This window comes from Nyctereutes procyonoides, unplaced genomic scaffold (genome assembly GCF_905146905.1).
Source record: "Nyctereutes procyonoides isolate TBG_1078 unplaced genomic scaffold, NYPRO_anot_genome, whole genome shotgun sequence".
NCBI lineage: Eukaryota > Metazoa > Chordata > Mammalia > Carnivora > Canidae > Nyctereutes > Nyctereutes procyonoides.
Window position 1 is genome coordinate 12,661,005 of NW_026575052.1, and position 25,733 is coordinate 12,686,737.

Below are 25,733 nucleotides of genomic sequence, written 5' to 3' on the forward strand. Positions count from 1 at the left end.
CTGATGTCTGTTTTTGGGCAGCAAGAGTGATGGCAGGAAAGGGTAAGGTTAGTGAAGGGGAACAGGTGAAGGAACTTTAAACTCAGACAGACAGACCTCAGGGAGCTGGTGCCAGGACCCCCCCCACACACACACACACCTCAGAAGTTACCAAGGCCCAAGTGTACAAAGGTGTTCTGTTTAATAGTCTTTGCCTGGTGGTACTTGATATGCTTGGGGCATCTCTGTGGTTGACTCCCCCCATGGGGCTAGGCCTTGGCCCTACCCTGCCCGCTACCCCCAACCTGGCCTCCTCCAGTTGGCCCCTGAGTCCTGGGGTAGGTGTATCAGAAGCTGCTTGTGTCTTCATTCATCTGTCCTTGGGTCTAGCCTCTTGTCTCAGCTCTCATTCGGCCTCCTGTCGGCCAGGGGTAACTGGTGTGGCTCCTGCTCGCTGTGCCAGGATGGCTCTCCAGATGCGGCATACCATCCCTCCCCTGGGGACAGCAGGCTCCATGTGGTTCAGCCAGAATAAGGCCCTGGGCTCTCTCTGTTACCCCACTCTCTGCCTGATCCCCCCTCTGTCCCCAGAGGACACTGGTTTCCAGGGAGGAACCTAGGCAGGCATGCAGCAGGGGGTCAAGATCTGGCCAGCACGAAGCCATATACATGAGTCATCCCTGAAGGGCTGAGGACATACCTGATGCGGGTGTAGATGAGGTCATCTCGAGTGGCACAGGTCAGTAGGGTACGGAGGGTGAAGCTGTGGTTCAGCAGCTGGTTGTGGTCAAAGACCCGGATGTAGAAACAGTGGAAAAGAAAATCAGAGGAAGATGTGTCCAGAGACCCAGGCACTAGCTCTGTTCTGCTACCAATATGCCAGGGCAGATAACACCCCTTCCTGAGCCCCCCTTCTCGTCTGTACAATGGGGAGTAGACTAAGTTCTCTTCCAGTACTGAGATTCTCTACATGCGGAAAAGAGTGAGAAGAGCTGAAAGATGGACAGAGATGAAGTCTTTGGTCAGTGGGGATCAAGGGTGGCCAGCCCTCTCCCCCTCACCATCTGGATGGTGCCTGGATCCACGTTCAGTTCCTGTAGCCACTCTACCAGGCCCTGGTCCCAGGTGGGAACAGCTGTCGAGGAGAAGTCAGGTGGTAAATCCAGGGGTACTTCCCGGCAGAGGCAGCCTCACACTTGCTATTAGTGTTCTCCAGCCAGGTGCCACTCACCTGGGGGCTCGGAGGCCAGGGCGCAGATCCGGGCCTCCCCATTCACCCTCTGTAGAGCTTGTTGCACCAGGGCCTGGCACTCCCGTTCTTTCTCAGCCAGGACATCCCGAAGCCTGGGGGAGTGCAGAGGCCGTGTGAGTAGAAAGAATGGAGTAGCGAATGAGAGGGAAGCTGGCCCAGAGGCCATGGGCAAGTCCCGGGGGCTTCACCTGTCAGTCTCCGCTCGCAAGAGGCCCAGCTGCACCATCCGGGGCGGGGGTGCCTTCTCTGCTTCCTTGGGGAGCTGGCTGAGCTGGACCAAGGTCTCCTGCCGCTTGGACTGGGGTTCCTCTTCTTTACTCGACTCCTCTGACCTCGGTGGGATGGCCTCCGTCTCCACTTCTGCCAATCCAAGTGACTGGGGTGAGCTCGGGCAGGGAGAGAAACGCCCATTTGGGACCCCCAAACGGCCGGCTGGCAGAGGGCACAAGGCTCTGGCTACCCCGGGGTTCCTAACAGCCGGCCAGAGCCTAACCCCCGATGGCCACGCCCCCTACCGGCCCCATCCGTGCCCGCCACGCCCCCCTCGGGCGGGATAGCTCCTCGCCAGGTTTACCGGGGCCCAACACAGCCAGGGCTGCCCGGACCGCTCGGCTGAGCAGCGAGTCCAGCACGAACATCCAGTGTGGGCGGATGTGGCGCCTGCGGAGGATCTGCTTCACCTGCAGAGCGAGAAAGGGCGCAGCGACTCTCAGAAGTGGGACATTTGCTAGAAAGGCCTAGAAAGTCTTCCGCCAGAGGCAAGTCTGGCAAGTCGTGTAGGCGGGCTGGGGGCAGAGAGAGGCGCTGAGAAACTAGGATTGGGCAGATGTCCCTTTCCTGATGGCTCCATCTTCACGGGGAAGACCTGCAACCTTGCAACATCAAGTCCTTGCACATTCCCAGGCACAGGGAGCTCACTACCTCTTATTGGGCAGCCTGAGCCGCGAGCAAGCACCCTCACCGCATCCGGGAAGGCGAAGAGCGGTCCGTGCAGAAGCGCAGGCCCGAGGCCTTGGGCCCGCAGCTGCGCCTGCAGCGCCCGAAGCTCCTGGGCCAGCTGTCGGCGGTTGGGAGTGTGGATGTGCGCCCCCAGGCAGCGCAGGAGCTGTTCCACATGATTCCTGCCTGGCCCGGGACCCTGAGAAGGCAGAGGGTCGTCAGCGGGCGGCCGCCTGAGTCGGCAGAGGTGCTGTGGGGGTGGAGGTGAGGGGGAGCCAACCCCCGGGAGCGCTGGGCCGGGCTCGCCCACCTGTTCCTGCTTCAGGCACAGACTGTCCGCCAGCGTGGACAGCTCCTGCTCCAGTACAGCCGCCAGCATGGCCCGGCGCTTGCTCTCTTGATGCAGCAGGCTCAGCCCAGAACTCTCCTCAGGGGACGTGGGCTCCTCTGCTCCCGGTTCCTCGGGCACCCTAGTGCAACAGGGAGCTGCGGATGGAGGGCGGGTAGCAACACCATCCAGCCACCTCCACCCCAGGGTTCGAATCCTGGCTCTGCCTTTTACTTTTATGCCAACCTCACAGAGGCACCATAAATACAGGTTGGAGCATCTGGAAGGGAGGCACCAAATGCCATCCTTGAACGTGGTGGAAGGTGCCCAGGCCCCCAGGGGGAGGGGGCTTCTTTTGGAGGGAGTACAAAGGCAAACCCAGATGAGGCAAGGCCACTCTAAGACCCTGGGCTCTCACCGGAGCTGGCTGGTGTCTCCATAACTGAGGCAGCGCTTCGGGGGACTGGATGGGTGCTGAAAGGGTGCCTGAGGGCGTGGGAATGTCTGGGACTGGGTGGTCAGGTCAGCTGAAGGAGTGGGGCTGGCTGAAGGGGCATCTGAGGGAGAGACGAGGCTGTCAGCCTGCCCCCCCCCACCGTCAGCCCTCTCCCCTCCACAGCTCCTCTGCCCTCGCCCCAGTGGGCCCACTCCCTCCACCTGCAGAGTACCTGAGGGCCGCAGTGTATGGCGGGGGGAGCCAGGGCTGCGGCTCCTCTTCCCGGGCTGCAGGAAGGGGTCCCCCAGCAAAGCTTGAGCACTGGCTCGGAGACGGGGGTCTGGCTCAAAAGTTCGGAGAAGAAAGGCTTGCGCCTCCGCTGACAGAGAAGGGGGCATTGGCGGATGCACCTTGTACATGCCCACCTGGGAAGGGTCAGGGAGGGCAAAGGTCAAGGTCAGAGGAGTTCGGGGCTCCGTCTGTCCCCATCCCACCTCATGAGCCAGGCTGTGAGGAGTCTCACCTGAAACATGGCAGCCTGTGGGCTCCCTAGCTCATGGAAGGGTGGGCGACCTGTGGCCATCTCGATGACAGTGCAGCCCAGTGACCAGATGTCAGCTGCCTTCCCATACCCTCGTGGGCCCTGGTCAATGATTTCTGGTGCCATATACTGTAGGGTCCCTAGGGCAGGAGCAGTAGCAGTAATGCTCACCTAGGCTCTAAATGATTTGGCGGGGTGGGGGGTCGCTCTCATCTTCTAGCCACCTGCACCAACCCTGAAGTCTGTCATCCAAACAATTCCTGTCACCTACCCTGCTGGTAGGTGACATCTATCCTGAGTTTTCCTCCCTCATCTTAGGTTCCATCACATTCCAACTTCTTCACCCACAGTAGGTTCCATCATACATCCTGGACAGCATCACCCACTCTGAATCCCATCACACACTTTTGCCCGTATCGACTCTTCTGGGTTCCGTTTCAGTTACTAAATTCACCACCAGCAGCTACTCAAGCTCCAGTTCTAGATCCTGTCACCTCAGCCCGGCTCAGTCACTGGCCCTTGGTTCTGTGTCCCATTAGGGTTCTAACTCCATGGCCAGGAGAAGCACCATTCCCTGGAAGGCCCTAAGGGTCCTTCTGTCCCAGTGCAGCATCCCCACTCACCACCCCACACCCCACTACCTGTGAAGGTCTCAGTGCAGGGTGTGATGCCTGCCAGCCTCTTGGAGGTGCCAAAGTCAGAAATCTTGAGCAGCCCACTGAAGGTGTTGATCAGTACATTGTCCCCCTGAGTAGAGCAGACACAGTGGACATCAGGCTGGGCTCTTGGTGGCGGAACTGGATCCTCTCCTGGGATCCCATCTCCTACAATCACAGCCTGACTCTGCCTCTATCGACCTCCTCCCTCTGCCATCCCACTTATGACCCCCTGGGAGCTGGCACCTGGTTTGGGTTCAGGTCTGAAGTTCTCTCCTTCCCTAGGAAGTCTCCTTGCTGGATTCCCCATCCTTTCCAAAAGGGTGTGCCTTCTTAATATAAACTGCCGGCCTCTGTCTAGAGCCACATGTCCTCTCCCCCTCCTCCAGCAAGCCAGGGTGGGCAGCTACAGGACTTGCCTTGATGTCTCGATGCACTATGCGGTTGTCGTGCAGGTAGCTGAGTCCCTGCAGGATCTGGCGGGTGTAGAAACTGATGGTGCTCTCGTTGTCCTGCAGGGGTCCCCACACGGAGCGCAGCAAGGAGGACAGGCTGCCTAGGCAGACACAGTCCAACATCAGCACTGGCACCCACTTACTCTAGCCCTCAGCTCTCTGCTCAAGGCCAGGCACACCCATGCCACCCCCAAGACCCCATCACCACCCAGGTGCACTGTGTCAGCTAATTATGGGCTACACCACCACCACATGCTAGGATTCATTGTCCCCTAGGGTTCTCCACCCCTACGTGGCTCCATCCCTATGCCCCACACTTCCAGTTCCACTGCCATCCCACACAGGGCACGTACCTCCGGGCACTTCCTCCATGAAGATCTTGAGGTAGCCGCCCTGGCTGGTCGAGCCCAGGTAGCGCACGATGTTCTTGTGGCGAAGGCGTTTGTGCAGAGCAATCTCTTCGTGCAGGGGCTGCGAGAACCTGGGGCAGGAAGGGAGAGGAATAGGCCGCTTTGGGACAGAGGTGCCCACCCAAGTCCAGCAAGAGGCAGGCCACCGCCCCTCCAGACCCTGGGGCCGCGGGGGTTCCCTGCCATTCTGCCCCCCCCCCCCCCCCCCGCCTGGGCCCCTCTGCCATGTGAGCCCGACCCCCTGGCCTCGTGGCCCCGTCCGCGCCCGGCTCCGCACCTGCTGTCACGCTCAGGGATCTCCTTAATGGCGATGCGCACCCGCGTGTGCCGCTCGCGGCCCGCGTACACCACCCCGTACGTGCCCTTGCCCAGCACCAGCCGCTCGCCCGTCTCCGTGTACTCATAATCAAACTGCAGGGGGCGGCGGAGACGGGGTTCAGCCCGTAGGCCTTGCCCCTCCTCGTGCTCCCAGGCCCCTTCCTCACCTCCAGCACCTCCCTCACGCCCTCCGCCTCCTCCGAGGGCGCCGTGGAATCCGGATTCGTCACCAAGGCTTGGATCAGGCCGCAGAACCTGTGGGTGGAGGTCAGGCCGGCGGGAGGGGCACCTTGGGTGGGATCTCTCCCCTCCCAGGCCAGGAGCACCCAGGGAACACCGCCCTTGGTTTCCCCCCTCACCATCACTACCACCCCCCACCCCGCACCCGGGCACCCGGAGAAGCCGCGCACCACCGGCAGTGCCCGACGCTGGGGAAGCACAGCTGGACGTCCTGAGCCGGGGGAAGCGCGTAGAGGAAGCAGCAGCGCTCGTCCCGCTTGGAGGAACTGGGAAGGGATGAGGAGCCACAGTGAGTGCCCTCCGGTCCATAGCACCCCCACGCCGCACTCCACCCCAACGCCCCAGGTCTCCCCTCGCACCTGACCCCGCAGATGGAGGCCACGGGGAAGGTCCAGCTGGAGGGAACGTCCTGGGAGAAGAAGGTGGGTCTGAGGGGAGAGTCGGGGGACTGGGTTTGGGGATGGGAGAAAGGTTCCAGAGAAGGGGTGCACAGCGGTGAGTGGAGGGCCTCAGCGACTTCACCTGAGTTTCTGGCTCCAGCAGACTCAGGGTCACCGCGCTAACGGGATCAGTACCCTGAATCTCAAGCCTCCCAGGCAGCAGCACCTTGTTCATCTCCAGGACCAGCACCTACAGATGACAAGGAAGGGGGCGGGTGAGAAGGGGCCCTCTCCTCTCCTAGGCCCCACACCCCCACTGGGCAGCCTCACCAAGCACTGGTCCCCCTGGGGACCAAGCACCACCTCACCAAGCACTGGTCCCCCTGGGGACAGGCCGTCTTGAATGGCTGACAGGACTGCAGCAAGAAGTGGAGCCAAAAGTGGGCACGGTGTGGGGGTCCTTCCGGAAGCTCTAGCATCGGTCTGAAGTGCTGGTACAGCAGGAAGGTTTCCATCATGGACACCAGGTACCTGCAGGCACAGGTACCCTGTGCTCAACTCAGCCCCGGCCCCAGTTAGCACTGCCGGGGGAGCAGACTGGCCTGGATGTAGCCTGAACATGGGCGCTGAGTGCACCAAGCAGTGGTCTGGAAGAGGCCAGGTCATTGGCTAGAATGCCAGCGGACACGCAGCCTGGGCCCGGCCGAGACTAGAGAGGGGCCCACCTACCATATGGGAGCATTGAGCTTGTACAGCTGCTCTGCAGCCAGTGCCACCTGGGCGAGGTCATTGGCGAGGATCTGAGCTCCCAGGTAGAAGCCTACGTCCCAGTAATACTGCATCTTCTCCACACAGCCTTTTCGGGCCAGCAGGCAGCCCAGCTTCATGCCTGGGAGAGAGGGGTATGGGCCCTAGGGAGTGTGGTTGCAGGTTTGAGCAAAGCATAAGTGTGGGCCACAACATCCAAGTGGGCAGGACCATAGAAACAGGTGACGGGTGCCTGGGTGGCTCAGTCAGCTAAGTGACCAGCTCAGATCATGATCTCAGGGTCATGAGATCAAGCCCCACATCAGGCTTCAGGCTCCGTGCGGAGTCTGCTGGAGATTCTCTTTCTCTCTCTCCTTCTGCCCCTTTCCCTACTCTCCCTCCCTCTCTCTCTAAAATAAATAAATAAATCTTTAAAAAAATAAAAGACAGGAATATGTGAAAACTTAGGTATGACTCTCAGGTGGGAGTAGGAGCTCAGGCACAAGGAAGGTTTGGGGAACAAGTGTATGTTGAATTCAATGTGTAGGGAGTGCAGGTGTGGGCTCAGGAACACTGTGGCCTCAAGGGCTCATGAGGACCCAGGACGGGTATGAGGGTCCAGATGGGGGTTCAGGAAGAATAGGTCCAAAGGGGGACAAGGCCAGTCCCAGCTCCAGCCCAGTGTCCTCTCTGCCTGAGCTCTGTCCTGGCCCCTCTGAGGCCTGCTGGTGGGAGGAGGGGTGCAGGACAGGGACTCACCTATTAGCCGGAGCTCCTCAGAGTCCTCAAAGCGCTGCCCAGCAGCAATGAGCAGCACAGCTGCGTTGATCCCCGAGTGGAGGCTGGGCTCTATGTCAAAAGCCTTGCGATACCTGGGGTAGGGGGCAGAGACTCAGGGCCAGACTGATGCCCACAGCCCCGTCCTTCAGCCCACTGCCCACTTGCTGCTGCCCCTTACCAGTGATACGCCTGCTCCCGATGCCCAGCATCCTGGAAGCCAGAGCTAAAGAACATGTCCTTGTAGACGCGGCCACACATGCAGTATAGGTCAGGGGCCACAGAGCCCTCCCCCTGCACCAGTGGCAGCAGCACAGCCAGTGCCTTCTCCCGGTCCCCAGGCCTGTTCCTCCTAGGGAAAGGGGGAGATAGGCTGGGAACTTACGGATGGCCCTGCCCCCACTCTATCCAGGAACCCCAAGACCCTGAACAGCAGGGACCCTTCCAAAGGCCTGACCATAATGAGCCCAGAATAACTGTGACTCTGGTCAGCATTGACCTTTCTAGAAGTAATAATCCCAGATAGAGGTGATTCCTAGCAGCTCTGACTCTGAGGGACAGTGACTGTGGAAGCTGTGACCACTCCAAGGACAGCGGCACCATCCCACCACACCCCAGGCAGCAGTAATAGAACAACAGGGACCATCTGACATCAGTGTGACCCTGGTCAGTCAATTCCCTGAACAGCCCTGATCTCAGACTGCAATGACCTCACATAGCAAGACCCACGTCTCCAAGGGGGCTATGACCTGAACCGTGTGCTCTGTCACTCACCGGTTGAGGGCAAACGTGTAGTGGAAGCAGATGTTGTGCTGCTCGGCCACGTCACAGGTGGGCAAGGCCTGCAGTGTCTCCACCAGCTCAATGATGGCTGAGTAGTCCTGTGGGAGGGAACGGCGCACACTGGCACGGTGGCCTCTGGTGGGTCCCATCGCCCCCGGACCCAGAGGAAGACCTTGAGTTGAGATCCCCTCCCATCCCTGACACTCCATCTACCCACCCACCATACCTGAGGCCCGGGAGGTAGTGTAGACACCACACCTTACACAGAACCTGCTGTGTGCCCCTCCTTCCCTACTGCCCCGGGAGACAGTGACATGACCATTCTCTATACGGATTAGGAAACTGAGGCTCAGAGACCTCAGACAGCCAGGAGATGGACTCGGGTTTTCCTGACACCGAACGCCGCTGCCCTGCCTGCCTCTCTGAGCGCCACACACCTGCACGTCGCGGTAGGAGAGCAGCAGGTTCATGATGATGTCGGGGCTCAGCAGCTCCACGCTGTCGAGCCTCCGCTGCAGGCGAGCCAGCTCCTGCCGCAGCTGCTGCCCGGAGAACCGCTCCCGGGCCCGCCGGATGTCCTGCCGAATGGTCTCCCGGAAGTAGCCACTAAGGCCCCCAGCAGAGGAGGGAGGGGGAGAGCGTGATGGGGCCTGTCCCTCAGCCCCAGCCTGCTGTGCCCTCACCAGCCTTGTCCCGGTGCACCCTCCCTGCACCCCATTACCAAGAGTCCGTGGGCGTGGTCTCCAGCAGGCGGGCGAGCCGGCCCACCAGGGGCGTTAGCAGGGCCTCGCTGCCCACCCCTGCCTGGACTAGCCCATCAGCCAGGCCTCTCAGGAGGCCCGCATCACCGCACAGCACCCGGCCACTGGCTGTCACCACATAGGGGATCAGTGTGTAGCTGCCAACACAGTCCTGGTGGGAGGGAGGCAGGAGTCAGTGCGGGTCAGAGGTCAGCACCAGACAGAGATTAGAACAGCTGAGAAGGGGCATACTTCACGAAGGCTGGCAATAGGGAACAGAGGCCACCCGGATGTCAAGAGAATCAGAGAGGTCAGAGGTGACTGAGGAGGCCAGGAATGGTAGTAGAGAGTGGAGGTCAAAGGGTACATTGGAGTAAAGGGTGGATTCTGCTCACCGAATTCTTCTGGAAAACGTCTTCCTGCAGGGGGACAGTCAGATTGGTATCGTAGATAGGCCCCAACCCAGCCTGCCCCCCACCAGCCACCTGGCCACCTACCCGAAGGGCCTGCAGGTCAGGGAGGTCAGCCTGGGAGCAGAGGAGCACATTGTTGGTCATGCTGAAGCTCTCACGCACACCAAGGTGGTAGAAGAGGGAGGGCTGTGCCAGGGAGCTGCTCACCTCCAGTACTACCACGTCTGCGGGCACACAGGTGCATGCCCTGAGCCCCTCAGCCTAGCTGGTGGGGGAGGAGTCTGGGGACCCCTCCTGGCTCAGGTGGCCTTCCCACGTGACTCCAGCAGGGTCCAGTTTTGCTCTGGTCTCAGTTTCCCCTTTCTAGATCCCTCTGGCTCTCATACAGAACTGATGATATCTGTGGTGTTGCGGGAGAGGATTGGGCTCAGTGGGCTGGGACCCTCATCCCACTGTTCCAGAACCTGTGGGCACTCAGCACCGAGAAGAGGAGGCGGGCACCAGCCACCAGCCTGTTCTAGGCCATGTGAGAGGCAGGTGTTGCCCAGACACAGACGTCCCCTACCCTGGGAACTCAGCGCAGTCTCTTGAAAGGGGGGGCGGCACCAGCAGTGTGTAGACAGTGCTGCGCCTGTGTGTGGGGCTGTTTCTATTTCTGTGTGTGACAGTGTCTGCGAGGGCCAGTGTGAGTCAACACATGTGCGATTTGCGAGTCTAAGGCCGTGTGTGTCTTTGAGTCCTCGACGTCAAGTCAGCCTTCATTTTTAGGCTGCGATTTTAGGGCCATCAGGCAAGGCAGGTTGCCAGCCAGACTCTTGGAGGAACAAATAAGTGTCAAGGGCGAGGCGTCGGGGTGGCGGAAGGGAGGGGTGACGCGCGCGGGAACCGCCACCTTTCTAGCCCCGCCCCCTGGCGACCCCGCCCACCACCTCGCCACTTCTGGGACCTCAGAACCCAAGCGCCCCCGCCTAGAATCCCGCACCTGTGGGCCCCTTCGTGTCTCTTTCCCCCTCTCTAGCCCGATCCTCGGAAGTAGCTACCGGCCCTGAACTCCAGCCCCCAAGCACGGCCCCTGCCCCTAGTCCAAGTTCCACCTCCCAGGATCCGCTCTCACGAGCTCCACGGAGATCGCCTTCAGCCCCACTCTTGAGGTCCCACGCTCCGCCCCGCCCCCAGCCTCGCCGAACTCCCCACCCCGCTCCCCAGGCACCGGACCAACCCCAGAGTGCTTTAGCCCCAACCCTGGACCCCGGGGGCTCCGGGCCCGCAGCCAGTAAGTCCCAGCCCAAGCCCGGCTGCGCCCCAGATCCCAAATTCCACTCTTATGGTGACTCTGCCTCGAACCCCTCAGCCTAGTCACCTTGTGTCCCCCAGACCCTACACCCATCCCGGGGTCTCCCCGCATCGCCGAGCCCCGCCCCGTTCGGCCCTCTCCGGGCCCCCAAGCCCCGCCCCGGCCCGGCCCCGCCCCCGGCGCGCGCTCACCCGCGTTGTAGAAAGAATCCAGCGCCGCGGTGTCGCCCAGCGCCAGCGTCCCGAAGGGCAGGCTGCATAGCTCGGGTCGCGCTCGCGGCCCGGGGAGCTGCGCGCAGGCCTCGCGCAAGCAGCGCAGGGGCAGCGGCTCCGCCTCGGCTCCCGCCTCGGGCTCCACGCGGGGCTGCGGCTCCCGGGTCAGCACGTAGACCACGCGGAGCGGCCGGCTTCGCGCGCAGCCCCGGCCCGGGGACGCGGCGGGGGGCCGGCCTCGGCTCAGCGCCTCGGCCAGCGGGTCCTGCCAGCAGCTGCCGGCGCGCTCCAGGGCTCCGGACCGCACGCACCGCCCTGCCGTGCTAGGGCGCTCGGGCGTCGGGCGGCCGGCTCTGGGCACCCGGGCCGGGACAGGAGCCAGCGGCTACGGATCCAGGGAGCTCAGCAATCTGGCACGGGATCTGGAAATCCAGACTCGGCCAGAGGTCCTGTTCCGGGAATCTGGAGCCCAGGGCGAGATCCGAGGTCCGACTTGCAAGGTCCTGAGGATCCCAAGTCGGGGACAGGGTCCCGGGAATCTGGGGCATCCAGTGACCCGCGGCTGAGTCACGTAGGGGATCCCGGGAATCGGTCCAGCCGCGTCCAGCACCCGGACACCGCAGGAAAGAGTCTGCCTGCCTCTCCCCTGCCCTCACATGTAGGCCGGGCCCAGCCCTTTCCCGGCCCACTGGGAAAGCTCCACCCTCGGCCCTGGGGCAGCGCCCCTCCCTAGCGGCCCGGGACTTGGCCTCTCCCCTCCCTGCTCTCCCGGCAGAACCTCCTGGCGGCTTCCGGAACCGCCTGTGCCCCTGTGCAGGCCAACCGGTGTGGACCGCACAGGCCAGGGCTAGGGGGACGTGTGAACCGCAGGACCTGCCCTGCAGGGACCTGTTGAATGAGTGGATCTCCAGAGACAGCAGGGTGTGCGGAACACAGCGAGGAGCCGACATCCCCCCACTCCACCCCAGCTGTGCAGGCCCTTTTGCCAGGGGGCTGCTTTCCCCCAGAATCCCATCTGACCTTTGACCTCCACCCAAACAGGACTACGGGACCTGAGTCCCCACATTTCTCTGCCACCTGAAGAAGAACCAGAAACCAGAAACCCTTGAGCTACCACACCTGCACAGCTCCAAAACCCCCTGGCCTTCCAGTGTGAGCTAAGGAGGCAGCAGCCTGGTGTAAACCTCGGTGTAAACCTCGGTGGGTTCTGAAATCAGGAACTGGAGACTCAGCTGCAAGATAACTCAGCTCCGGGACAGGGCAGCATGCAAGCCCAGGACTCCCTGCCGGACTGCAGTTATCACAGTCTCAACTGTGTGTTGCTCTGCCACTTTCTAGAATGTGCTTGATAACTGCTACCCTGTGGAAGACAAACATACCTTCCCTGGCTTGACTCTGAGTTCAAACTAGCCCAGAATGGGACAGGCAAGAAATAGTAGAGAATGAGAACTTGGCTCACAAGAGAGGTGGCAGTGAGGGGGAAGGGGGCACAGATGGCCTAGAAGCACAGGTATGTGCCAACTGGGTGAGATGCTACACAGGTCGGCCCACAAAAGCATCCACTTGTAGGACCTGGAGGGCACCAGAGTGCTATCCGTGGATGCTTGAATCCTTCCAAGTCCTCCACTACATGCTCCTCTGGCCTCGGCTTGCACACCTCCAGAGATGGAAGCCTCACTACCTTACGAGGCCAACCCTTCCATCTTCCTGACTGGAAGGAAGGTCTTCCTTGAATGAAACTGAACTCTGTGTCTCTGCTCTGCCCTCTTGAGTTTTTCCCAGTAACTGGAAGAGTCCTACAAGTCAGGAAAGGGTTAACGTGTTTTAATTTTTAAATGTGGGCAGGAGAGCAGAGGCAGTTAGCCACAGGGAGGGTAGCTGAAGGTCCGGAAGCTGCACGGGAGAGATAAGGAGACTGGCTGACAGGGTATCCTAGTAAGCATCATGTGAACCTTGCAGTAAGGGTGGCCCATGCCCTGGCCTGAGGCCCACTGATGCCATACTTGTGAGCAGTGGCCTCTGACATTGTGTAGTGTCCACTGAAATTGGACTGGCAGTGTGATGTGTACTGCCTGGCACCGTGGATGACCTGGCAGCACATGCTTACATCATGGTCAGCATCGTAGGTGGTAAAGGGCTTCCGGTTGTGGCAGCTCGGGGAGTCCCCCGACAGGGAGGCTATGGAGGCACCCTGGGGCGGGACACCATGCCTGGAATCCTTGAAGAGACAATCTTACAGGAGCCTCAGAGCAACTGTGGGGCAGACGTCATCAGGTCCCAGGAGAAAACAGCAGCACCAAGGAGCCAGAGTCTTTTCCCAAGGTCACTGGGCCCGTCACAGGGGTACTGGGACTTGAACTCAGTACTGTGGCTCTAAAGCTACTAGCTCCTCCCCCTGCCTTGCCCCCTCCCAGAATCCCCAGTTCCCAGTAACAGCCTGAACAACTCTGCAGGGTGAGGGGAGGGGGGACTGGGAGGGCTTTCCCAATGCCTGGGCCTGCAATGAGGATCCTGGGGCACCTCCTCATAACCACTTCCCTCTTGGAAGTCTCACAACAGTCACTGTTACTCTGAAAAAAACAAAAAACATAAAAAAACAAAAACCCTTCCCCACTTCCTCTTCTTTTTTTTTTTTAATTTATTTATGATAGTCACAGAGAGACAGAGAGGCAGAGACACAGGCAGAGGGAGAAGCAGGCTCCATGCACCGGGAGCCCGACGTGGGATTCGATCCTGGGTCTCCAGGATCGCGCCCTGGGCCAAAGGCAGGGGCTAAACCGCTGCCTTTGCCACCCAGGGATCCCTCCCACTTCCTCTTCTGAAGCAGATAACATAGGCATGCAGCAGGACCTCAGATGGCTCCCACAGCCTCCCTCCCTGCCTCCTTGCCCATTTTACTGGGGAGGAAACTGACACGGAGGTGACTTGCCCAAGGTCACATGATTAGTAAATGAAAGAGCTAGATTTGTACTCAGGACTCTTTGCCTCCAAAGCCCAAGATCTTCACTCCTGCACCGCTCTGTCTCATGATTGCCATTTCTCAGATGAACAGACGGAGGCCCACAGAGGGGAAGGGATTGCCCTGGATCATTTACGAAGGTCATGGTAGCGCTGGGAAAGGATCCAGCCTCCCTCACCTTCTTCTCCAACTCCAGGCCCACCTCAGGCTCACTCGCTTGCACTGCCCTCTGAGAACTTGTCCAACACCAGCTGGTACCCATCTGCCTCCCCAAGGAGGTGGAAGGCCTCATGGGGGCAAAGGTGTGTTCGCCAAAAAAGTCTTCCAGCTCCCCCTGCAGCTCCCAGGTACCTGGGCGTAAGGAAGAGGCAGGGATGGAGGGGTCCCCAGATCCCAGGGTGGGGATTCAGAGTGCCAAAGAAATGCCCCCCAGGCTCCCTGGGCCCTGCTGGCAACTTACCCTGAAGAGTGAGCTGGTGCAAATTCTCATGCCCCAGCCAGAATTCAGATTCTTGGCTCCCCAAACCTGCTTTATAGGAGGACCAAGAGCAGAAGAAATCCACAGAACCACCCTGTCGCTTTTGGAACACTTAGGGAGACAGAGAAGGCCAGCACAGCAGCCATTGCTCCCGGCTGGACAAGAGATGAGGAGAAGCGGGGGATGGTGGCGGCAGAGGGTAAGCACACTGTGAGGGGGCTCCTCTGGATTGGGGGCTTGTTGATAACGTGTGAGTCCGAGTGATCTTTGCTCCTGAACAGTGACGAACTCGTTCCCCTGACGTTCCGCCCCCACCGCAGTGCGCCCTCCATGGTGCAGCCTGAGTGCTTTCCCTAAAACAAAAATCTGACTGTGTCCCTTCTCTGCTTACAATGCTTCCATGGCTCCCCATTGCCTCCTGTGCTTCTTGGTCAGCCCTTCAGAGCCCTCCATGAACTGGCCTTTCTAGAAGCCCTAGAAGCTTCATGCTTGACCTACACCCGTACATCACCTACATGCCTGACCTCTTACTGCCCTCAGCTCATTCACACAATTTCCTCAAACCCTCTTGTACTCTCTGCCTCCCTGTGTGTTTGTCTATCCCTCTACCTGGAACGTCCTCAGCTCCCATCTAGCTGGAGAACTTCTACACAGCCTTCAAGGCCCTTTCAAATGGCATCTCCCCTGTGAAGCCTTCTGAGACTTCTTCAGGCCCTCTGGGAGCTCAGGAAGCCCTGGTCAGTGGGGGACTAGGAGGCCGGCCTTGCTCCAGTGGGCTCTGGCTCCCCCTAGAGGCCAAGAGGAGAAGTGCCCATTGGGCCTGGCCTCTGAGCCCTTTGAGCCTCTCTGACACTCACCCGCTTTGGTGTCCGTGTCACACAAAAAAAACTAGGAGGGCTCTGCCCTCGAGTAGGCACAGATTGCACCAGCCACTCAACGTGCCATGCCGGCTCAGCAGCCCCTAGAAGCTTCTGGGCCTGGGGAAGGGGAGATGGGCTGAGGGGAGTCGCCAAGAGGGCGCCGCCAACCCTCACCCTGCAGGCAATGGAACAGGCCAACAGTGGGACCCCAGGAGCCCTCTCGGCTCGGTCGGCCCCTGAAGAGGGCTCTATGGAGGGCTGAGCCATGTCTGGCAGCTGGCGGACACCCCAGCACCCCGTGATGCCAAGTTCCTGGCTCCCGTGAAGGCTGCCTCCTGGAACACAGCAGGGTCTCTGGATCTCCTGCCCTAGGAAAAGACAGAGTGTTGGCTCTGAGGTCTGAGTACTTCCAAAGCCCACAAACCAGAGGGGAGGGTGCCCAGACCCCTGTCCTAATCCTTTCTGCTTCTCCCAGCCTTCCATCCCCCTGGAGGGCAATCATAGTGGATTGCACAACAGCAGCCAAGCAGAGACACCCCTGTGTAGTCCTGGGGACAGAAGCAAAGGAAGCAGAGGAGTCCTGTAGTCCCACACATTCCCAGACTCACCCTTGGGCTGAGTGGCCACAGGGTCGACCTGGGGGAGTGGGCATATCTCTTTCAGACCCCTCTGCGGTTCTCTTTCCATCTCCAGAGTCCAGCTATCAGGACTCTTGCCTCCAGAGCTGCCAAGGGTAGAGGGTTTGCACCATTTCCATCTATTTTTGCATAAATTTACAACGCAGAGCCCAGATTCTCACCTTCCTATCCTGCTCCTTGAGGCTAATGCGCCTGGATGGGAGATAGACACCAGGGAAGGAGTGAGGGTTGGTGGGGAGAGCACCCTCGGCTGCTACCTGGGCAGCTGGGTGAGCTGGGTCCTTTGGCGGCCTGGCTTCACCAGCAAGAGGAGCAAAAGGGAGAATAGGGTCCACAGTAGGCCCATCTTACCGGTGCCCCTGAGGGAGGATGCCTATAAAGGGGCCAGGCTGGTGGGAGGACATGAAGCAAGACTTCTGCCCCTTGTCCCTCAGAAGGGGCACCCCACCCAGGCTAGAACCAGCAGGGGGTAGAGGCATTTCCTCCCTCAGCTCCTGAGGCCAGAACGGAGTCCAACTTCTGATCCTGGCCTCCAGACCTTTGGATTCGCACAGGGTGAATTGCCTTTGCACCTTTGCTTGTTCTGGGCCTTCCATCTGGAATGCCCTCCTTTCCATCTCTACCTGCGAAGCCCCACCTGTCTGTGAAGGTCCGGCCCTACGGCCATCTCCTCCAGGGGTCCTTCCCTGGTCCTTGTCAAGTGTTGTGACCACCACACCTACTGCACTCCCCGGGTCCTGCTGGGGATGCTTGTGTGTTGGCTCTGGTCCTGACACAACCTGGCTCCTAGTCATTATTGGCCCTGGGCTATAGGCCTGGCACAAAGCAGGCACTCAATAAATATTGGTGAAATGAATGAATAAACAAGGAGAAACTGAGGCCCAGAGACAGGGCATGGCTTGTTCACTGCCTGGCATTTCTATGCCCAGGGCCACAGAGATTCTGTTCAAGCCTCCCACCAGGAGGAGACATTCTCGGCAAAGTGACCTCATGCCCACTCGCGAGTCCGCTGGGGAGCTCCCGGCAGCAACTAGGAAATAGTTGCTAATACAGGCAGGCCATTGAGTTGGGCAGACCGTGCAGGGCAGGCCTGGAGGCTAGGAGGCCAGTGAGCGGGCAATAGCCACAGTGCAGATGTGAGGGTTGAGGTCTGAGCTGGGGAGGGACCTTGGGTGATAGGAGAGGAGAGGGATGGCTCATTCACTTGTTTGCTTACTCATCCATTCACTCATTCGTTCATTCATCAAGCCTTCCTTGAAGGTCTTCTCTATGCCAGGCCCAGTGCTTGTGGGGGCGGGGAGGGCTGAGGTACCAGGGGGTGTCAGGGAAGGTGGAGGCCAAGTTCACCACATGGGATGGAACCATGAGGACTCTCTGGGATCATGAAATTCTAATTTCAGGGATCTCTCCTCTCCAAACTCTCCCACAAGGGTGCCAAGATCTGCAGACAAGCCCAGTTATCATGTGAAATTTTTTTCAAAGATTCATTTATTGGGGGATCCCTGGGTAGCTCAGCAGTTTAGCGCCTGCCTTTGGCCCAGGGAATGATCCTGGGGTCCCGGGATCGAGTCCTGCGTCAGGCTCCCTGCATGGAGCCTGCTTCTCCCTCTGCCTGTGTCTCTGCCTCTCTCTTTCTCTGTGTGTGTCTCTCATGAATAGATAAATTTTAAAAATCTTTTAAAAAAATAAATAAAAGATTCATTTATTTATTTGAGAGAGAGAGAGCATGAGCAAGAGGGGCAGAGGGAGAGGGAATCTCAAGCAGACTCCATGCTGAGCCCAGAGCACAATATGGGACTAAATCTCAGGAACCTGAAATCATGACCTGAGTGGAAACTGAGAGTCAGATGCCCTTAAAAAAAATTTTTTTTAAATGGGTACCTGGCTGGCTCAGTTGGTAGAACATGCTACTCTTGATCTTGGCCTCATGAGTTCAAGCCCCACATTAGGCATAGAGATTACTTAATTTAAAAAAATTTATCATGTGCTGTTTATAATCAACATGGGGGCACCTCTGTGGCTCAGTCAGTTAAGGGTCTGACCTCAGCTCAGGCCATGATTTTGGAGTGCTGGGATCAAGCCCCATGTGGGAAAATCCCTGCTCAGTGAGGAGTCGGCTTGTCTTTCTCCTGCTCATGCTAATCAAATCTTTTATAAAAAAAAAAATCAACATGGAAGTGAGCCAACTGAACACGAATAGGATACAGGCAAATAAAATATCACCATCTGGACAAGTCATAGGGCAAATCAGATCTCTAATGAAAGGGGCAAAGTTTCAGAGCAACATGTATAGCAGGACCCCACTTTGTATTTTTAAAATGCTGAATGTGGGGGTGCCTGGGTGACTCAGTTGGTTGAGTGTCTGCTTTAGGCTCAGGTCATGATCCTGGAGTCCCAGGATGGAGCCCCACATTTGGCTCCCTGCTTAGCGGGGGGGGGGGGGGGGGGGGGGGGGGGGACTCTGCTTCTCTGACCCTTCCCCCTCTCATGCGCGCGCGCATGCGCGCTGCGCTCTCTCTCTCACTTTCTCCCAACTAAATAAAATCTTTAAAAAAATTTTTTTTAAATGCTGAATATGTGTACGTATGTTGCAAATTTACAAAAAAGGTCTGAAATGTACTGTTAAGCACAATTATTTCTGGGGAGTGGGACCAGGGGAAAGTGTTTCTCACTCTTCATATACATTTCCTTATAGTCCTTTTGTTCCCTACAGGCATTTACTACTTTGGAAAAAAACAAACATCCGATAAAGAAATTTCCATAACTGAGTGGAAAATCGAGGGAGGTGGGGGTATTTTCTCCTTCTTTCCCTGGAAAGACTGGCACTATCCCTGCCAGCACTTAAGTGCTGGGAGGAGAAGCCAGGGGAGGGTGATCCAGGCAGGAGAAACTGCATGTACAAAGGCTTGGAGAAGAGAGAAAGCAAGACAGGCTGGGTAACAAGAGGGAGATCCAAGTATGGAGAGAGGGGTGCTCGCAGGGGAGGCTGATGTCTGGATGGGGGCTTTGATGGAAGAGAGTGGAGGGGTGAGGAGGTGGACTGTATGGCATGTGGATGGTGGCACGACGTGTGGGCAGGTAAGCCATGAGGCCAAGGAGTAACCAGAACTGCTCGTGGGCCCAAGTGTCCCTCAGAGCCTGTCCAGCTGGAGGGCAGGGAGGCTGGGCCTGGGGGAGCAGAAACACTAAGGCTGTGTGGGCTGCACAGCTGGAGGGTGATGGGTGCCCTGCAGTGCAGGTGGGGCACGTGCACCGGCTCTGAATCTGTCCCACATCCCACTGAGATGGACACTGCTGTTACCCCCCTTCACAGATGGGGAAGCAGGACCAGAGCTGCGAAATAACTTCCTCCAGTTCACAGAGCAGAGCGGTCGGGCTCCACAGGCCGGCCACGCCACTGCCACCATTACCTGCTATGGCCTCTCTGCTTCCTCGGACAATCATGGGATGAAATCAGATAACACTGCCAGACTCTTAGCCACATGTCCTGTTTCCAGCAAATGCCCAGCAGCAGGAGATGTTATCAGTCAAGGAAGACTTCTGGGCTGGGCGGGGGTGGGGGGATGGGGATGAGGGGGGAAGGGGGAAGAACTGGCATGGGAGGGCACAGGCTTTCCAGAAGGGCCTGAGTGAGGAAGGCCAGAAGTGCAGAAATGGCTGTTGAGTCCTAGGGGCATCTCCACCATGGCAGATGGGCGGAGACCTAACTTTAGGAGCCAAGAGAGCCTAGAGATGCCTCTGCAGGGAGATTCTGAACTTCTGCTTATTCTGAGTCAGAAAAACCTCGCTTCGGGGCACCTGAGTGGTTCAGTCAGTTAGAGGTCTGCCTTCAGCTCAGGTCATGGTCCCAGGGTCCTGGGATTGAGCCACTACATCAGCAGAGAACCTGCTTCTCCCTCTCACCCCTGCTCACTGTGCGCGACGCCCCACCCCCAAATACATGAATAAAATTTTTTAAACAAAGAAAAGAAAAGGAAAGTCTGAATTCAAATCCCAGTCCTGCCTCATCCCACCGTGTGATCTTGAGCAAGTATACTTACCTTTCTGAATCTCCACAGACTTACCTAAAAAGGCTAGGGGCAGGGGGTAAGACAGGGAGAGGGTGAACATGTATAACAAACGAAAATATTTTAAAAGGTGATGGGGCGCCTAAGTGGCTCAGTCAGTTAAGCGTCTGCCTTCTGCTCAGGTCATGATCTCGGAGTTCTGGGATTGAATCCCGCATCAGGCTCCCTGCTGAGCAGGGAACCTACTTTTCTCTCTCCCTCTGTCACTCTCCCTGCTCTCTCTGTCAAATAAATAAATAAAATCTTAAAAAAAAAAAAAAAGAAAGAAAAGGTAGTAGTAGCAATCCAAGGCTGAATTGAATTCCCATTAGGGAGACAATGGCTATACCCCAACGCCTACAAATCCACACACAGCCCAAGACACAGGACATGAAGCAAAGTGCCAGAAAGAGTTGTTTTATTTGGGGGCAGTGCCAGGCCGGGGGGGTGGGAAGAGGCAGGCACAGACCTCGTGTCAGGAATGGGGCCCACAGTCATGATGGATAAGACAGAGATGATTGAAGAATGCTCTCAGCCGCAGGTACCAGGCCCAGGCCAGGAGGGAATGTCACACAGCAGGCCCTGAGTCTGCTTGATGGCCCACAGGGGCCAGAAATTTGTGGCCAAAGTTTTTCCCACCCCCAGTGCCTACAAGGGGGCCAAGAGGGCAGCCTCTTCGTCCTCCTTCCCCTGTGGAATCCAGGCCTGAAGGGGGTCAGATTCTGCAGAGGCCAGACAGAGAGAGCTCTCAGGACAGTGGCCCTACCTCAGCTGGGCTGAGGACCCCCACCCCCAGACAGCAGGCAGTGGCTGGAAGAACACACTTTAATGGAGGCTGCAGCAACCCGCCCCATTGCACACACGGCACACGGGGGCCTCGGGGCAGCTCCCCTTCCTCGAGGAAAACCAAACCGCACACATGTCCCATGCTCCTGCCTGCGGCCACGGAGCTGCAAAACGAAGGCTTGCCTGGGCTACCACCTACTGGTTCTCCTCCCTGCTGGCAGCATGAGGGACAAAGACAGGTGGGCTCAGCTGGGCTCTCAGACACGGGTCCAGGCTGAGTCCTGGCCCCAGCCAACAAGGGCAGAGAAAACCCCACAAGTTGAGAAGGGAGAAGTGTGACTCATGTGGGTGACGTCAGGAGGAAGACAAGGCCCTTAGGGCTGCCCCATTGAGAAGACAGTGCAGTGGGGACTGGGGGAAGTGCTGGTGGGCCAGGTACTCACAGTGTCTGGTAGGTGCTGTCCTTGGCCTTGAGGAAGCGTAAGATGAAGAAGGCCGCTGCCTGCAGGCTCAGCACCAGCACGACACCCCCAATGAAGCTGGCTCCATCAAAGCCAGAGCTGTGGGGCTCAGGAACTAGGGGGCTCCCTGCAGAGTCCAGGTCATAGCAGATCACTGGGGCCCAGGATCCCAATCCCACCCCAGTAACCAGCACAGGTCACCTGGGGGACCCAGTCCTCACAATAGGAGCCTTGAGCAGCAGGCTCAGAAGTTCAGCCCAGATCCAGTGGGCAGTTGGGAAGTGCCTGGCTGGGGAGGGTGGGGCCTGGGCTCCAGCCCTGGCTCTGCTCCCAGTTTGCTCTGTGGCTTGATGTCTTTCACATCTTCTCTGGGCCTCAGGATCGCATGGTCCTGATAGCGATGGGCCCCCTTCTAGCCTCCCTACCCACACTGGCCCAGTAGGGTGGCCTTGGGTCTCAGGGTTCAAAGCCTAGTTACAGATGATATCGACCTTTTTCAGGACTCCTAAGTCCTGAGACCCTGGAGTCACCCAATGTCAGAGCCCTTAAAGAAGGAAGAAGTGGAGGCCACACCCTACCAAGTGGATAAATGGAGACTAGGTGATGTATCTTAAAGGTCAAAGCTGGCTTCTGAGGACCAGACTTGTCCAAAGTCACCTCACGGTTAAGGGGTAAGTCATACAGTGTCCCCTGATGTTTTCGAAACCCGCCCCCCCACCTGCCATCTTAGGGCCCATGGTTGTCAGGCTGTCTGGATGGCTCCCAGCTGTGCCACGTTAGCCATCCACTCCCACTAGGGATTCGATTTCAGGTCCTAGGCCAGGTGCCAGGGCAGGGCTGCTGGCAGTGGATCATTCTGGGGCAGTGGAGAGGGGCCTAGCTGGGAGCTAGGTCCACCTCTCAGAGGGTGTAGCTTGTATCAGGGTGTCTGAGAATATGAAGGGCAAAGGGTGGTCCCAGCTACAGCTGAGGGGGCCCCAGAAAAGGACACTGGGGGAAAAGGAGGAGAGGGAAGAAATCAGCTGCCCAAGACCGAGCTGGGGCTCAGCCAGAGGGAGCTGAGCCATCAATAATTCAGCCTCCAAGATCAAGTTTCTGGCTTTAATTAACCAAAGCCTCTGCAGCCATCCCTACCAAGCCCAGTGACCTCCAGACCCTGAGGGGCAGTGGGAATCAAGGGGCAGAATTCTTGCTCCTGCTCTGCCAGGAGCCTGCTTTGTGACCCTCTCTGGACCTGGTGGTTGCGGTAGGTAGTGACTGAGCTACACCTCATTGGCGACCTGAGCCGGACACCCTTCAGCACCAAGGGCAGGTCCCGAGAGGGTCAGCCTGAGCTCCCAGAGCTGGTACTGGGCAGAAGGGATGGGAATCCTCGTTTGCTGACTGCTTTCCATGCGTCAGACACTGGGCTAGGTGCTATACACCTGCTCATAAAATTCTCACAGCAACTCTGTAAGGTATTACCCAATCCATTTTACAGATGTGGGAACAGGCTCAGCAGAAGAGTCACAGGGCTGAGGTCATACAGCATGTCAGTGCCTGAGCCCAGCTGTCTTTGCTGGCACCTCTAGTTCTCCCACCACTACCATTCTCCCAGGTAGCACTTACCTGTTGTGACTGTCTTTGGTTCATAGGTGGGGTGGTGGTGGGCAGCTGGAAGACAGGGAATCCATACTAAATCAGCCCTCCCACTCCCTGACTCCCATCAAGACCCCAGCCCCAGGCAACAGCTGGTCTTCTGACTCATATCAGGCCCCCTGTTCCAGGTCCAGGTCCAGCTGACATACTTTTAAGTCTTAGTTCACACAGTTCCTTCCACCAGATGTGCCCTCCCTCCACCTCTACCTTTCAGAGTCATCTCTGATGACACCTCCTCCAGGAAGCCCTCCCCCACATTCTCTTCTGGACTTCTGATTCTGAAGTCCTCACTATGTTTTACATTAGGCAAGCTAACTCCTCCATCCCCTCTGCACATCTGTCCTGGATTCTCTGGCTGTGCCAATTTTTAAATGGGGAAACAGGCCAGAGAGGGGAAGGGGACTTCTCAATGAGCTAAAAGCAGACCTGAAACTGGACCCAGGTGTTCATGAGTACAGTCTGCTCCCTGAGAGAGGCTGATTCCTTCCTGGAGGGCAGGCTCTGGCTGGGGACACCTTAACTCCCCCTCTCCAACTTGGCTTAGGCCAGCAGAAGTCCCCTTACCTGGACACAACTCTGAGCGGTTATAGATGGAGCAACCTTCCTTGACCGCCTCAGCTTGGGCCACACAGTGTCCTGGTGGGAGAAGGTATAGGGGAGAGATTTGGAGAGAGGTCCCAAGGCCCTGGGGTTCAGAAGTGGGGGCACTTAATTTGGGGTGGGCGCAGCTCCATACCTGGCTCCTCTGGCCGGCACTGCTCCCACACGCAGCCAGAGAGGTTGTGTGCTTTGTGTCCCTCCACACAGTGCTCACAGAGCTTGAACTGTTTGCAGGCCCCTCGGACAGCTGGCCAGATGTTCATGCGGAGCAGGGCTCCCCGCCCAAAGCCTCGAGCTCCTTTGCCTGAGAGTGGGAGCAACTCCTTGAAACTGAGCTGCAGCCCCCCTTCCCCACTACTGTGGCTCTCACCCCTTTGCACACATACACTCACCTGGATCCCCTAAGCCCCACTTACACATCTGGAATTTCCACAAACGCATAGTTACACACACCCACAACCTCCCCTACATTCACCCAGAGTTCCCTCCCTTTGCATACACCTGGGTTCCCTGATACGTGTGGCGCTGTCACCCCCAGACACACCTGAAGCCTCTAATCCCCCACATCTGGAGCCTATTACATACCGAGGCTCCACACAGGGCTAGAACCCCCTTCACCCAACGCTGGAGCCCTGAACTCTCTGGACAGTCCCCTCCTGCCCCCACCTCCCACCCCCAGCCCAAGGGCTCCCGAACGGACGCGCTGGGTGAGGGTACGCTCCGCCTGCCCCTGCCCGGGGTGGGCCTCCAACCAGACCCTGGTCCGCGTTACCAGCCGCAACGAGCTGGGCGCACAGGAGGAGGCAGCAGCAGCCGCCACAGAGCGCGACCCGTAAGGCGCGGGGTCCCGGCGCGGCCATGGGCAGGGCGGGGGCCGGGAGTCGGCGGAGAGCTGGTGCGCGGCGTCCCTCCCGGACTCGTCTCCGCCGGGCTGTGGGGAGCGAGCCCCGGGCAACCTGGGCGGGGCCCGGTGGGCGGGGCCCGGTGGGCGGGGCCTGCCCTGGGGGCGGGGGCGGGGCGGGGCGGGGCCCGTGGGCGCGGCCGGGCGGGGCTCGGACAAGAGGGGGCGGGATCAAGGGCTGGAGGTTCACCTGGTCCTGGGAGCCCCCACCTGCAGCCTCCCGGAAACCGCTGGTTTTCCCTAGAGGTGAGGAAACTAAGGCTCAGAAAAGGTGAGTGCGTAGGCAGAGGTCACAGTGGCAAAGCCTGGATTCTAAGCGAGGTCACTTTCCCGCAGGCTGGGCCTTGTCGCGTGAACGCAACCAGGCCCCGCGCGCGACTGGGGGACTGGGTTCAGCTGGCCCCTAGACCCTGTCCACTTCGCTTCACCCCTTGCACCCTACCCTCCTCTGCCCCTCAGCCTCCCACCACACTCTCACTATTTTTTTAAGATTTTATTTATTAAAAAATAATAATAAAGATTTTATTTATGAGAGGGAGGTAGAGACCCAGGCAGAGGGAGAAGCAGGCTCCATGCAGGGACCCCGACGTAGGACTAGATCCTGGGTTTCCAGGATCACACCCTGGGCTGAAGGCCACGCTAAACCGCTGAGCCACCTGGGCCGTAGGACAACTGGGGCTTTCTGCAGCCTTCCCTCCGGTCTCAAGTCCTACCCTGGCACGGCCTCCTCTGGTTCTTTTCTGGCGCTTCTTCTCAGGTTCCTGAGAGCACCTCCTCTTTCTCTTTCCCCCCTCCTCTTTCACTTCCATTCTCCTTCCTCTTCTCTGTTGCCCCTCCTTTTCCTCCATCCCCCTCTTCTTCCCTGGTGGCCTGATTCCTTCCTCAGAGCTACCTCTTCTGGAATCCTTCTGGCCATTTCACTGCCATCGGTTCCCATCTGAAAGCCATCAGGTCTCATCTCCATCTCCAGCCCAGTGCTCCCTTCCCAGCCGCAACCTGTAACTAATAATATGGTTCACACTATTGACCACTTACTCTCTGCAGAATATATATTCCACTAAGAGTTTTTACTTGCACCTTCTCATCTAATGTCCACAACTACCTTCTAGGCGTGGCTTTTGTTATTCTCAGTTTGTAGGCTTCAGAAGTAAAAATCAGGGGGCACCTGGATGGCTCAGTTGGTTAAGTGGCTATCTGCGGCTTGGATTATGACATCAGAGTCCTGGGATTGAGTACCCCTTTGTATCGGGCTCCCTGCTCAGTGAGGAGTCTACTTCTCCCTCTCCCTCTGACCCTTCCCCTGCTTATACTCTGTCTCTCAAATAAATAAGATCTTTTTTTTTTAAAGATTGTATTTATTTATTCATGAGAGACACAGAGACAGAGAGGCAGAGACACAGGCAGAGGGAGAAGCAGGCTCCATACAGGGAGCCCTATGTGGGACTTGATTCCGGGACTCTGGGATC

The 25,733-nt window shown here is 58.3% G+C and overlaps 3 protein-coding genes across 6 annotated transcripts; all 3 read right to left on the reverse strand.

Moving 5' to 3' along the window:
* Window positions 1-162: 162 nt before the first annotated feature.
* On the reverse strand, window positions 163-11,850 carry MAP3K6 (mitogen-activated protein kinase kinase kinase 6). The gene is made up of 31 exons (XM_055331792.1): window positions 11,734-11,850; window positions 10,880-11,285; window positions 9,602-9,618; window positions 9,479-9,508; window positions 9,377-9,400; window positions 8,963-9,153; window positions 8,679-8,847; window positions 8,233-8,339; window positions 7,640-7,810; window positions 7,441-7,553; window positions 6,664-6,823; window positions 6,303-6,465; window positions 6,077-6,184; window positions 5,914-5,963; window positions 5,725-5,820; window positions 5,482-5,569; window positions 5,274-5,407; window positions 4,940-5,067; window positions 4,551-4,687; window positions 4,117-4,222; window positions 3,458-3,615; window positions 3,167-3,359; window positions 2,917-3,055; window positions 2,481-2,640; window positions 2,193-2,369; window positions 1,806-1,911; window positions 1,420-1,591; window positions 1,211-1,323; window positions 1,041-1,114; window positions 680-756; window positions 163-476 (listed from the first exon to the last, which is right to left on the reverse strand). Exons 1-31 carry the CDS (start codon window positions 11,848-11,850, stop codon window positions 386-388), a joined length of 3,975 nt encoding a protein of 1,324 aa, XP_055187767.1. The 3' UTR covers window positions 163-385.
* A 906-nt stretch (window positions 11,851-12,756) lies between these two features.
* On the reverse strand, window positions 12,757-16,181 carry FCN3 (ficolin 3). Its single transcript, XM_055331793.1, is given in 11 exon segments — window positions 12,757-12,893; window positions 12,896-13,078; window positions 14,083-14,154; window positions 14,157-14,210; window positions 14,320-14,448; window positions 15,189-15,216; window positions 15,218-15,298; window positions 15,372-15,565; window positions 15,806-15,833; window positions 15,997-16,027; window positions 16,093-16,181. Coding segments are annotated over 11 exon segments (1,023 nt in total). The 3' UTR covers window positions 12,757-12,759.
* A 4,101-nt stretch (window positions 16,182-20,282) lies between these two features.
* Window positions 20,283-24,312, reverse strand: CD164L2 (CD164 molecule like 2). 4 transcript variants are annotated; one of them, XM_055331966.1, is made up of 6 exons: window positions 24,139-24,312; window positions 23,503-23,670; window positions 23,331-23,402; window positions 22,737-22,781; window positions 21,111-21,255; window positions 20,283-20,603 (listed from the first exon to the last, which is right to left on the reverse strand). In XM_055331966.1, exons 1-6 carry the CDS (start codon window positions 24,224-24,226, stop codon window positions 20,597-20,599), a joined length of 525 nt encoding a protein of 174 aa, XP_055187941.1. In that variant the 5' UTR covers window positions 24,227-24,312; the 3' UTR covers window positions 20,283-20,596. The 4 variants fall into 4 exon arrangements, with proteins under 4 accessions (XP_055187941.1, XP_055187940.1, XP_055187938.1 ...); XM_055331965.1 differs by having other exon boundaries at window positions 24,124-24,312; XM_055331963.1 differs by having other exon boundaries at window positions 24,067-24,312.
* Window positions 24,313-25,733: the final 1,421 nt, after the last annotated feature.